At 38.9% G+C, this 12532-nt stretch overlaps 1 protein-coding gene and 1 long non-coding RNA gene across 2 annotated transcripts; one reads left to right on the forward strand and one right to left on the reverse strand.

Moving 5' to 3' along the window:
• Window positions 1–4260: 4260 nt before the first annotated feature.
• On the forward strand, window positions 4261–12059 carry LOC119898795 (cytochrome P450 4V2). The gene is made up of 11 exons (XM_038713031.1): window positions 4261–4528; window positions 4648–4760; window positions 7127–7212; window positions 7943–8133; window positions 8285–8354; window positions 8459–8585; window positions 8686–8859; window positions 9017–9119; window positions 9796–9930; window positions 10867–11046; window positions 11195–12059. The coding sequence occupies exons 1-11, from the start codon at window positions 4336–4338 to the stop codon at window positions 11371–11373; spliced, it is 1551 nt and encodes a 516-aa protein (XP_038568959.1). The 5' UTR covers window positions 4261–4335; the 3' UTR covers window positions 11374–12059.
• LOC119898796 lies at window positions 7682–10849 on the reverse strand. Its single transcript, XR_005443640.1, has 3 exons — window positions 10479–10849; window positions 9846–9954; window positions 7682–8057 (listed from the first exon to the last, which is right to left on the reverse strand). It is a non-coding gene; the product is annotated as an uncharacterized LOC119898796 (long non-coding RNA).
• Window positions 12060–12532: the final 473 nt, after the last annotated feature.

Genomic DNA, 12532 nt, shown 5'->3' on the forward strand with positions numbered 1-12532 from the left:
TCTTATTTAATTTGATAATTGTCCAGATAGTCTATGTATTCTTAATACAAATGGGAAGATTATAGACAATTTGTTTAATACAAGCTGCACAATCTACAGAAAGTTGGAATTAGGCCATATTTAAGAAACTTAGCAAGATTTAATTTTAGCAGTCTTTTTCTCTTTACTGCATGTTTTTAAGTTACCTTTTTATAGTAGTGACATTTCAGTAAGCTTCTAAATAATAAAAGCTTCAAAATATGTGTGTGCAAGATAAATGTTAGATCAAAGTGAGTACCATTAAGTAAGCTTACAATATAATGTTAAACAAAATTTTACAAATGCTGATGTCATGAGTGCCACCAAAATCTCTACATTTGTTGAGCTAGCTACATTAGGTGTTCAGTAGCAAGTCAACAGGAAAAGGTCTCAGAAAAACTCAGGATGTCTTACAAGCATTGTTTATTGAAACCTGACCATAGAGACTGGCCACAACATACGTAGTGTGGACACAATGTAGTACCAAGCCAAATATGAAGATTTCCTCCTAGTCCACAATATTTATCCCTTTGACATCCCATACTGTCTATGGCGTGCTGCATACAAGGTTATTCTTAACTGACCTAATTACCTATAGTAGTTCTACTGGTTCCTACATTGGAATATCTTACGTAAGCTGCACTGGAAGTTGAGGGCACATGCATTACATTCTGAAGAGAGCCAGTCAGTATGTACGTGATAAAAAAAAAGATAATCTTGACCTGCGTCAATCAGTCAACCAACCAGGTAGAGAGAGAGCGACAGAATCTGACCTTTTGTTTCGGAGAGTCACAAACTGTCACCTTTGGCTTACTGTACTTTAGTTCAGCAATTGACAACCTGAGGAAACCTGTGTCTTAGTACTCATGAAATTCCTTCACAGTAACTATGACCTGGATGACTGAGAATCTTTACCAACATCTGAATAAATAAATAAATAATACACTTTATTTGTTTAGCACCTTTCATACAGGAAAATCAATTTGAAGTGCTTTACAACAGAGAAATTACATACACCAATTTCTTCACATAAAAACACAGAATGAACATAAAAACACAAAAAAGATGGAATGCCATATTAAAATATGATAGAGAGTAAAACCCACTTCATTATAATAGTAAATATAAGATAAAAATGAGGAATGCATGACATGTAAACCCACAGAACCAGTACCACCATTACTACTGTTATACATCTCTATGTGGATATTGCATTGGGCTACTGTGTTCTCGTTCACTCTCTCTCTCTTTCTCTATGCTGAGTTTAGGGTCTTCTCAAGGTTTCTGCCTGAGTTTTTCCTTGCCACTGTCTTCAAGTGCTTGATCAGGGTGTAAATTGTTGGGTCTCTAAATAATGTTACAAAGAGTACAGTCTAGACTTGCTTCTGAAAACTGCAACAAGATAACTTCTTGGCGATAGATAAATATAACTGAATTGTGAACCAAATAGTAAAATAATGAATAGAGTACATACAATATGTAAAATTTAGTAAAATACAATATTTTTTAAAGAAGCATATGCAGCATTGCATAAGTGCGAGGCAAAACACACTGACTATCAGTAAAGTCATAAAAGGATAAAGTGAAAAGGTTTTTATAAATATATTTAGCGAACTGGTTTCCCTGTTATGTATTTTTTTTTGGGGGGGGTAAGTAAAGTGGGGGAGACCGGTGATGGTTGTCACATCTTTCATTTCTTTACATTTCTCTGTATTTCGGAGCTCATTTAACCCAATGTGTTCAAAATGTGCTGCAAACTAGATACATGTGTCTGTTATTAAATGGTGTAACTCTTATTTCTGCACATAGACAGAAAATGCTTGGTTTAGTCTCAAACACAAGGAGTACAATGTTATAATTCACCCCGTAGTCTGGGTTAGTTGTGACATACCCTGGGGTGAAATTTAACATCATATAATAAGGAATATGAGAAAAACATAATATTGAAAGCTTGTTATTCAACACATGTTTTTTACACATTTGGTGTATCTGTGTGTTTGTGTGTGTTTAGGGCTCAATCAAGTATCTTAGTTATTGTCAGTAATAGTACTAAACAATAAATTAATAAAATGTGCACCAATTGAATATCTGTGTGTTTGTGTTGCAGTGGTGACAGACATATGACACTGCTGGAGTGCCACAGAAAATCCTACAGGTCTTACACTAACATTTGGACATAATAACAAAACAATTATAAATATAATAAAAATGCACTTTCTCCCGATGTCAGCTGGGATTGGCTCTAGCCCCCCGCGACCCTGTACGCAGGATAACCGGTTGATGATGGATGGATGGATAAATAAGTATGTTCAGCATTTTGACTAGGACAGAGACATCCTCTGAACACCTTTGGTGATGTGGAGCGGAGTATCTGCGTGTGTGTGTGTCTCCTGTATCAGGCAAAGTCATTTTCAGGATCTCCAAGCCAGTTGTCCATCGCAGAATGTCAAAAGACCCAGCATTATTAGTAATCCTCATGTTACTTGGATGTGAGAGGATAACTGGCAACAGCCCTGATAGCTCCCTGACAGATATATCATTTATAGTTAGCTGCCTTTGCCATATTTACATGATCAGAATAGTGTCTGGTTTATAAGGAGTTAATCACGGAGTGACCATTATTTTGTCTGATCCTCGGCTTATCAGGTGTGGCGTTAGCAATGTTTCTTCTGGCCATCAGCCTACCAGTGGTTCTTGGGACTACATGGTTAGTAGTGTGATATTGCTTCCCTGGAGTCAGTTAGTATAATTACACATTTTGTTCAGTCAGTCGATCATACCTGCTTTGCCTCGGTTGGGAGTTCTGGTTGGGAAGTGAGAGTTGATGCTCTCTTATTTTATTTCTGGCTGGCTATGCCTCTGGATTGACGACGTCAGACCAAGTCCTCAGTGTTTTCGGTCTAGTGCTGGTGATGTGCCAGTAAGGTGTGTTATCAGGGAAGGCTGGTTCGGCAAACTATGCAGCTAATCCAGTAAGTGGTGTTAAGACACATCCGAAGGAGTGTGTCAGCCAGTGATGGGATGCTTCCTCATTTGATGTAATCTTGTGTATAAAAGTCTGTCGCTTAGCATCTGGTAGCTGCGCACCTTGTTGAGTAGCTGCAGATTGCTCACCCTATTAAATACAGCTTTTCATTCTTCTTATCCTCTTAGTCATTGGTACATTCCCTTTATACCCCCAGGCTGATGTTCAGTCTTGAGAATGTGTCAGAGAGATATTGATTAAACAAGTCCATTTTGAGGCACCACAAACTACACGTGGCCTTGAAAAACAAAAATGATCAGGGTTATAATGAAGTAATCGTGCTTCCTAAACACTTGTCTTAGCTACTTTTAAAATGTCGTTTAGACTTTCAAACAGCTATTTACAGTATTTTATGAAAAATACCTACATATTGAATGTATAAATCATCAGTGATATTTGTGAGGTGCCTGCGCAGAGCCGAAAGGATACTAAAAGACAATACCCACTCCAGCTACAGCCTGTTTACTCTGCTGCTGTACCACCAGACGTCTTCCCTAAGGCTTTGAGACTACTTAATTCATCTTCAGCACTGTAAAATAGTTTTATTACTTATTATTTATTCACCCATCTACTGCATATAATTTTTGTATACTATGTTTGTTTTTATGAGTAGCATTAAGTGGAACTTCAACTTAATCTTGTTATACAACCCTGTGTTGTAAAATGTTAAATAAATCTACCTTGTACCTTAAATCATTTTGTATTTATAAAGATAAAATAATGTAAATGTTTTCATTTAAATCAAGACTGAGATGCCTCTGCAAAGAGAGATTTTGGGGTAAACTGTAAGTAATACTACTTTTAATATTATTTACATTCATTTAACAACAGTGAAACATTTTCATAAAAGATATATGGCACTAAGATAAGGCTATTTTATTTGCCAATCAGGTTGGATGTGATATGAGAGGACGTTGACAAATACCAGACAAGGAGAGAATAAATAGGACAAAGGCCAGGGCTACCATAAAGTGAATTATTAACATTTATTATATAATTTGTGCCAACATTTACAGTTTGTGCACATTTTATTACTGTTTATATATCTCCTATATCTCCCGTGTCGTGTATGTCCTATTTCTATCTAAAGCATTATATAACAAGTCCAAGAGCCAATAATGACATTAAATACAGTGGTCCCCCTTGACCCAATAAGCTGTCAGTGGATTGACTGTAGAGAAAGGGAGGGGCAAAAACTGAGATGACACGCCACACTTTAATTATAAAAGCAAAGGAGGACAGCTTGGTACAGCTAGCTTTACGCATTACTCTACATACACGCAGCAACAAAGATGGCAGTTTTACCTGGCAATTACGCAATTCCTTTACTTGGAGTCAGCATCTTCATTGCTACTCTAACCTACATCACCTACAAGCTGCTCAGTGATTACCTGCACAAATGGTTTGAGATGAAGCCTATTCCGCAGGTGGAAGGGACGTATCCCTTCATTGGAAATGCACTGCAGTTTAAAACCAATGCAGGAGGTAAGAAAGCAATTTATGTGCAGATTGCCAAGTCACAGACCATAAGGTACAGAGGAACACATATTATACAACATTTTAAATCAACTGGCATAAGTGATGTCCTTATTACTTCATTTCAGAGTTCTTTCGTCAAATTCAGGATTATACCCGTGAGTTCAGGGATGCACCGCTGCTTAAACTCTGGATTGGACCAATTCCATTTGTGGTTCTGTTTCATGCTGAAACTGTTGAGGTATAGTGGCGGACAACTCCACATTTATAACAGCAAGTACACAGTACGGGTGCAATGGGGGAGGGGGGGGAGTAGCGGAGTGTGTCGGAGGGACGGTAGCCGATATTATTGAAGACGCATAAACGTAACAATCTGATGATCTGTTTCTATGATCACTGAGCAGCCCAGTGTCCCAGTTTCACCAATGATAATACCCGAACACACTACGGGGTTTCACTCAATGACGCTCTTGAAAGTGACGTTTTTTTTTTTTTTTTAAATCAGTCGCTCTGCTCTTACACGCTCACTGCTCATCAGAGTTAAACATGTATCCGTGTTTTCTATCTGTTCACTGCAGCTCTTCATCGCGATGTAACCACGCCCGGCGCCAGGATGAAGTGACTGAGGGGGCAGTTAAAAATGGGAGGGGACAAATCTTTATATATGTATATATATATATCAATACACAGGGCCCTTTAAGGCGTGAAGCGCAAGGCGCAGTTGCGTTTGGGGCGTCTCCAACTCCAATTGTGCTCGTTTGACGGCATAAAAAATGGTCTGTGCGCCGGGCGCATTGTTCAAAAGGGTCGTACTTTGTCTGTAAATTAGTCATGGGTGTGTAGGGCATAACATGCAATACACCAATCAGTGTCATCTCCCATTTAGAGCCAGGTGCGCTTGTACTGTGGCGCATTGCCATTAAAGCTATGAACAGCAGAGAGGGGATATGGACATAAGTGTGGACGTGAAGTAAAAACCATCTCTGATCATGAATCCTGTGTTTCTCTACTGCTCTGCAGTTTATGAGTGATGTGTCGGAACTCTGTTGTCTGTTAACAGACAGACGCTGTCTACTCTTTGAAACGTCTAGATCCCCACTGCACTGCGTTAATATAAACTATGATGAACGGGTCGTGGGTCACATCTCTCCCCTACACTGGTTTCTTTATTTTGTGTTTAATTGACGTATGAGTGTTTTCTTTAAGGATTTACTTTCATGATTAGAGAGGCTGCTGTCAGTCATTTTAAACGTCATGAGCGCAATAAAGTCGCAACAAACATCGTGGGGTTTTTGAGCAGCAAAACAGAAAAAGCCTGAAGTTCTAAACTTGACATGACAGGACAGAGGAAACTCTCCAAAGGAAACAGAATTCAAATGTTACTTTCTGAAATGATTTAGACGCTCTGATGGAGGACTGATCAGGAGGATGGCTGTTTTACTCCAAACAGTTTCACTGGATGAACCTGGACTGTGTGAGAGCTTTTTGATTTGTAAAAGAACACAGGACATTATTAACTTTAGATCCTGACCGATCCTGTCGGCGTGTAAGATTTTAATAATCAATAAAGTTACGCTGCTGTGCCTCGTGCGTAAATACGCAGTGTCACAGTAATGCGTCCCTAAAGTAACAAAAACTATCGCTTTCTGCTGCCTCAATAGCAACGCGCCAACAATGTGCCTGACCTCACCTCATTTTAAGACCAACACTCCCATGAGTTCACAGATGGGTGCAAGTGCATTTCCTATTTAAACAACTTGGTCACTGGGCGTGCAAATTTCAACTGCAGCGGTTGGAAACCAGACACTTTCGCCGCGCTTTGTGCTGGGTGCAAGATAGGGCCAATAATCGTTTTGGTCTTTTTGATAACCGTAGGTTTTCAGCCTGCTATGCCAATTTCTGTATTTATTTTCATCCTGTGGGTGGGAAAATGTCGGTGCTGCATCATTCGTGATGATCATCCCTCCCTAAAGGTTTTCACTCTATTCAGCCCATCCTTGCTGTTGGCAGAGGAAAATTAATACAGCGTTTGTGCATGTTTACTCTGTGCAAGTGGATCGCTGTCAGATGCAGAATGAATCCAAGAGACATCACTGTCCTAATCCCCCCACCATCAGCCTCTCCTTACTGAGCAAGTCTGCATGCCTGTTTAGTAGTAGACTAAAGGTGTTGCCAGTAGCAACGCAAAATGTTTATCTAAAGTGGGAAATTAATAGTTTTAATTAGCGCGAAAATGACTGCGTTCTCTATAGATAAACTTTTACCCGCTGGCGCTTATGCAAAAATCGCGTTTTTTTTCAATCAGTCTTTATCTTCACAGTGACACCTCCACAAATCTCACCCTTCATTCAGTACATGTAACTGTAAATGTCCTCATGCCTCATCTTTTAATGTGTCTTTGATGCAACAAGTAATCTCATTTACTGTCTAAATAGGAGTTAGTTCATATTCAGTAAAATGTTAAGCAATTACAGTCAGTGTTTGACTAGTCACCCTAACATCAAATAGTGAAGGATATCATGCACTGCTGTAACTGCTACTGCTTGCCATTCTAGCAATCTATTGAATAACAACTTTGCTGTTTAACTGATTACTCTTTTTATGTAGACAGTTCTGACCAACCCTGTTCATATGGAAAAAGCCTATGCATACAAGTTCCTCCACCCTTGGCTTGGAACTGGCCTTCTTACTAGGTATGTACCACTGCATGATATTAAAAGGCTGTATGTGATGATCAAATAAATAAAATATCATGAAGCTAGCATTAATAAAGAGAAAGACATGAATACAAATAATAAGGCCATAGCTATGTCCCAGAAGCATATTGGAGACTAAGTCTAAGCAGGTTCTGAGTATATGTGTCCACAAAATTATGTACAGTATATACTGGGAGGCAGAGGCAGAGGGTGGTGCTAGAGAAACTGTTTGTAATGTCAAATATAGATTCTGTGGGAGTATATAAGTGTATAAAAAGAACTTGGTAACCTGTCACTTGATTTCTAAATATTTTATATAAGTGGACATTTTGGTCTGAGGGTGGGAAAAGGTCAAGGGGTCACCACAATCAATAAGGTTCATTAACAGGGAATCTAGTTAAATCAGTTTTTAATTTAACCTGAAGGTGGCACGATAAAAAAGTGTTCGGTAAACATCACAACAATCTTTTTATCCGATTTTATTATTCCGATGGAAATGCTAGACTGATTGTGGAGCTATGGTAAAGGTCAGGGGGTCATGAAAAACATTATTACATTCATTCTCTTGTGACCATGAATGTCCACAGCAAATGTCATGTTTTCCACTTTATTATGACCCAAAGTGTTGCAGAAACATTGAAGGGATAATCTTGACCTTAATTTAAGATTTATACAAGAGTATAAACATGGGTCTTGTCTTTCTTTGATGTCTTCTTCTTTTGATCAGCACCGGGCCTAAGTGGCGTCAGCGGAGAAAGATGCTGACTCCCACCTTCCACTTCTCCATCCTGACGGACTTCTTGGAAGTGATGAACGAACAGGCTGAGATTCTGGTGGAGAAACTGGAGAAACAGGCAGGGGAAGGTCAATTCAACTGCTTCAATCACATTACCCTGTGTGCCCTGGACATTATCTGTGGTGAGCATATGTACATTGAACGTGCATGTATGGATGAACCTTTTACCTCCAAATGCACATAACATATGTTAAGTAATCTATTTCTAATAAGACAGATTCCCAGAGCCTTTAATTCGAATGTGAATGTATATTTGAAACAATGTCTTTTCAGAAACTGCAATGGGAAAGAAAATTTATGCCCAGAGTAATTCTGATTCAATATATGTTAAGAGCGTATACAAGTGAGTTATACTTTGAGTCTCACAAATACAGACATAATAAGGGAATATTTATCTGATCATTAATTTCATGTTTTTTTGTCTTTCTCCTGATGTTTTGTCCTTAGAATGAGTGACATTCTAAGCCGCAGGCAGAGGACACCTTGGTTTTGGTCTGACTTTGTGTACAACTACTTTGGTGATGGCCGGGAGCACGACAAGATACTCGAGATCCTACACTCCTTTACGTACAACGTGAGTAAAGGAGCCAGTGGTTTGAAAATCAGTGAATGTTCAGCGTTTATGACATCCGAATTATGGCAACTTTCAACCCTTCACCTTTGTTTTGTCTCAGGTGATACGCGAAAGAGCAGAGAAGATTTCCTATACTGAATCAGAGAGAGACTCTGACCACGGCGCAAAGAAAAGACGTGCATTTCTGGACATGCTCCTGAAGACCACAGATGAGGATGGCAACAGGATGAGCCACCAGGACATTCAGGAGGAAGTGGACACCTTTATGTTTAGGGTGGGTGGTTAGAAATGCAACTCACAACATGAGTAAAAATACTTAAACCTGATCTATTTCTTCTATTTGAAAAATCAATTCATGCTGCTCTAAAGTTGTACATACACGTACAGTTGTACATGTTGTTTTTCTGTATTTAACTGTCCTTGTTGTGCAGGGACATGATACTACAGCAGCCTCCATGAACTGGGCCCTACATCTGCTGGGCTCCCACCCTGAGGTGCACAGCAAAGTTCAACAAGAGCTCCAGGAGGTGTTCGGTAACAGTAACATTCCCCCCCCCCCCCCATCACCGCACACCTTCTCACTTTCATGACATTATGACATCACTTATTTTCCCGCTGAAGGCGTTTTGACTCATCTTTGCTCAGATTCATTTGTTCTTTACAAGTCAAGGGGAGCTTAAACAGGCATAATAGCTGTGAAAATCCTTGCCAAAATACATAGAGAGTAATTGAATTATTTTCACTGCTGTGCTGGATTTACCATGGCCTCCATGCATTTTTCCATGATGTAAGCTAGATGGCCTTGTAATAATAACAGATGCTAAGTTTGCACCAGTTAGAGGATCTAAACTTGTCCTCAAGCATAGACTCAATTTGCACAACCTTACCGCACCTACTTATATAATCAATTTGTTCTAGGAATTTATTTTTCTACATACACATGCACCGTAAAATTAACTGCAGTGTAGACTGCCGACTCTTGAACTTATGTCTTATCAAATAATCACAAAATATCCATGGGGTGTGTCACTTAAACAATACAGTACTATTATATGTATCTCTTATCAATTGTAGAAGGTGGGAAAAGTAGAGAATGTGTCAAGGATACAGAAGTAGGCAAAAGTGCAACTGCAGGACTGTCTCACCTAAGAACTAGTTTATACTCTTATCTATTATCAGAGTTTAACAGTGTTCTTATTAATGTGCAAAGGTACATCTGACCGGCACGTTACTACAGAGGACCTGAAGAAGCTCAAATACCTGGAGTGTACTATCAAGGAGGCCCTGCGACTGTTTCCCTCTGTGCCTTTCTTTGCCCGCAGCATTGGTGAAGACTGCCATATCAGTGAGTTACAGATGAGTGATGACACTTGAACGAAAGATTCATTTGTTGAATGCAAATCCCCCAAGGCAGTGGTATTTTTATACGAGGCCAGCAGAAGACAGGCTTCCTCTGTTATAGTCATTTGTCACATAGCACTTTTTTTGTGTGGTGCTGTTGCAGCCATATCTTTCTCTCTCCCAGTTTCCACATGCAAAATTCAATTTGTGTGGTAAAAGAGTGAATGAAGCTGTACATTAGATGCTTATGTTAATAGTAGTAAATAATAGAAATTAGGTTTCTGGAAATGGAGATTGTGAAGCAAAGACACCTGAAATATCACTCAAACCATAGCAAGTTAGCAACTTTGTCTCTGTTTTATCAGCAAATGGGGAGTCCCTTTTTTTTACCCTTACTGTTTTGAGTCTCACTTTCTTTCTCACGTCATGCAACTACAGCATTAACTTGTGTGGTCAAAAATCCTTCATATTAAAGTAAAATTCCATTTTATTACAACTTCTTTTCATAGTTCTGACTATAATTCCTATCTGTAATAATAACAGCATACTCACTAAGTCAACAGCTGAGTTCCAGGAATATGGTGACATGACTCAGTTCAACAGTCAGATACTCAGACAGGTTGTTTGATCTCATGGCTCTGATTTCCTGCCCACTGGACTTTGTTGTAGAGATGTCACATTTTTTCCAGACCTCATTTAGTGGTTACAATGTTATCTCAATCCTTAGAAATGCTGGCCAAACTACAAAAATAAGACTCTTTTAATCTAGCCTTCCTTTCTTTTGTACCTGAACAGCTCTCATCTGTCTGTCATGATTCATATTGTCTTAAGCTGAGGCAGTGAAATTTGTAATGATTTTGTGTGAAATAAAATATGTTCCGAGATTAGTAAGGACGTGTTTTTTTCCCCTTACAGTACTATGTTTCTTTTGTACCTATAGATGGTTTCAAGGTCCCCAAAGGTGCCAATGCCATTGTCATTACCTACGCTCTCCACCGTGACCCGCGATACTACCCTGAGCCTGAGGAGTTCAGGCCTGAACGCTTTCTGCCTGAGAATTCAGTTGGAAGGCCTCCATACGCATACATCCCCTTCTCCGCTGGACTCCGCAACTGTATCGGTAAGAACAGGACAGTTTCCTTTGTAGTATACTGGATCTGTCTCCATGCATACTTTCCTGAGTTTCCTCAATAATGCTCCTGAATCTGTGCATCACATCCTGAATCACTGCTGTGTGTGTGTGTGTGTTCCACTATAATGCTCTTCAGGTCAGCGTTTTGCACTAATGGAAGAAAAGGTGATCTTGGCGTCCATTTTGCGTAAGTTTAACGTTGAAGCTTGTCAGAAACGTGAAGACCTGCAGCCGTTAGGAGAGCTCATCCTGCGACCAGAGAAGGGCATCTGGATCAAACTGGAAAAGAGGAAACCCCAGACTTCATCAAACTAGCACTGCTGGTCTTTATTTACAGTACATCCTTCCCAATTATAAAGATGGTGGAAGTCGTAATGCTTTCCAAATACTCTTTGAGAGGTCAGGGAGAGTAGTGACCTCGGTGTTTGGATTTTAGAATGTTCTCATCATCATAGACATCATAATTACAAAAAGTAATCCTTATGAAAATAAATTGAGATTGTTTTTTGACATTGTTAGTTTTTAGGGAAATGGCTACACAATGCACTATTTTGGCTCTGTATATCAACAACTCTGCACTATTTTTGTGCCCCAAGAATGTTTTAACACAAAAAAGCACTGTACAAATAAGTGATTTAATTAATTAAAAAAATGTAAAAGTATTAAAATGCTATAAACAGCTAAGCGATGATAGCATTTGGGAATTCAATTAAATTATGAAAATACTGAAAATACTTTTTAAGAAAAAGAACATAATACTGTACATGGAATCATTCATACATCTAAAACGAATTTACTATTAAAACTATTTTATATCCTTAACCACAATTCTAGAGGAAACAAATAATATGGGGGGTGGGGGGGGTTTCAAACCCCTAGCTGCAGTTTGTACGTAGATCATCCGTTTACTGTGTTTCTGTCTTTCTCTTGTCTTGTGTAAGTCAGACTGTTTGTGTAACTGTGGGAGTATGGTGCTGAATAAACAAACATATTCCACAGTATCATATGATCCTCATGCTTTACCTTTTAAATTTTATTGGAAAGCTGCGTTAAGTGACATAAAAGTGAACACAATCCCAAACCCGGACAAATATTGACATATAAAGCTGCTATGGAAAATGTGTTAGCAAACATGCTTTCTTATTGTACACATCCAGCAAAGACAGAACAACATCATCATCCCATTGGAGTTCTCCGAGACACATTGGTAAACTAATACTTACATTCACTTGACTTTTAGAATACAATAGTATTAAGTCTTATTATATATTAACCTGCATCTTGCTGCCATGTCATGCTAAGCATGTTTGCTGGAAAACAGCTTTTTTTTTTTTTTATCTGGGGAAATTGATAAGATTGGTGAGACAAAAGAATGCTGTCTATGTTCAGCAGAAAATAATTAGCTAAAAAGAGGCTAAAATCTCTGTTGAGTTGTCTGGTGTCCATCTTATTCTCTGCTGCACTAATCACCCGT

This window comes from Micropterus salmoides, unplaced genomic scaffold (assembly GCF_014851395.1).
Source record: "Micropterus salmoides isolate LMB-PRFRI ecotype aquatic unplaced genomic scaffold, ASM1485139v1 Ms_hic_scaffold_12, whole genome shotgun sequence".
NCBI lineage: Eukaryota > Metazoa > Chordata > Actinopteri > Centrarchiformes > Centrarchidae > Micropterus > Micropterus salmoides.

What these genes read in the sequence shown, in the direction of transcription:
- LOC119898795 (XM_038713031.1), top strand. Translation starts at nt 4,336, where the DNA reads ATGGCAGTTTTACCTGGCAATTACGCAATTCCTTTACTTGGAGTCAGC. An exon ending in GTTTAAAACCAATGCAGGAG is followed by an intron (nt 4,529 to 4,647) that starts GTAAGAAAGCAA and finishes ACTTCATTTCAG; the next exon opens with AGTTCTTTCGTCAAATTCAG. An exon ending in TGGACACCTTTATGTTTAGG is followed by an intron (nt 8,860 to 9,016) that starts GTGGGTGGTTAG and finishes CTTGTTGTGCAG; the next exon opens with GGACATGATACTACAGCAGC.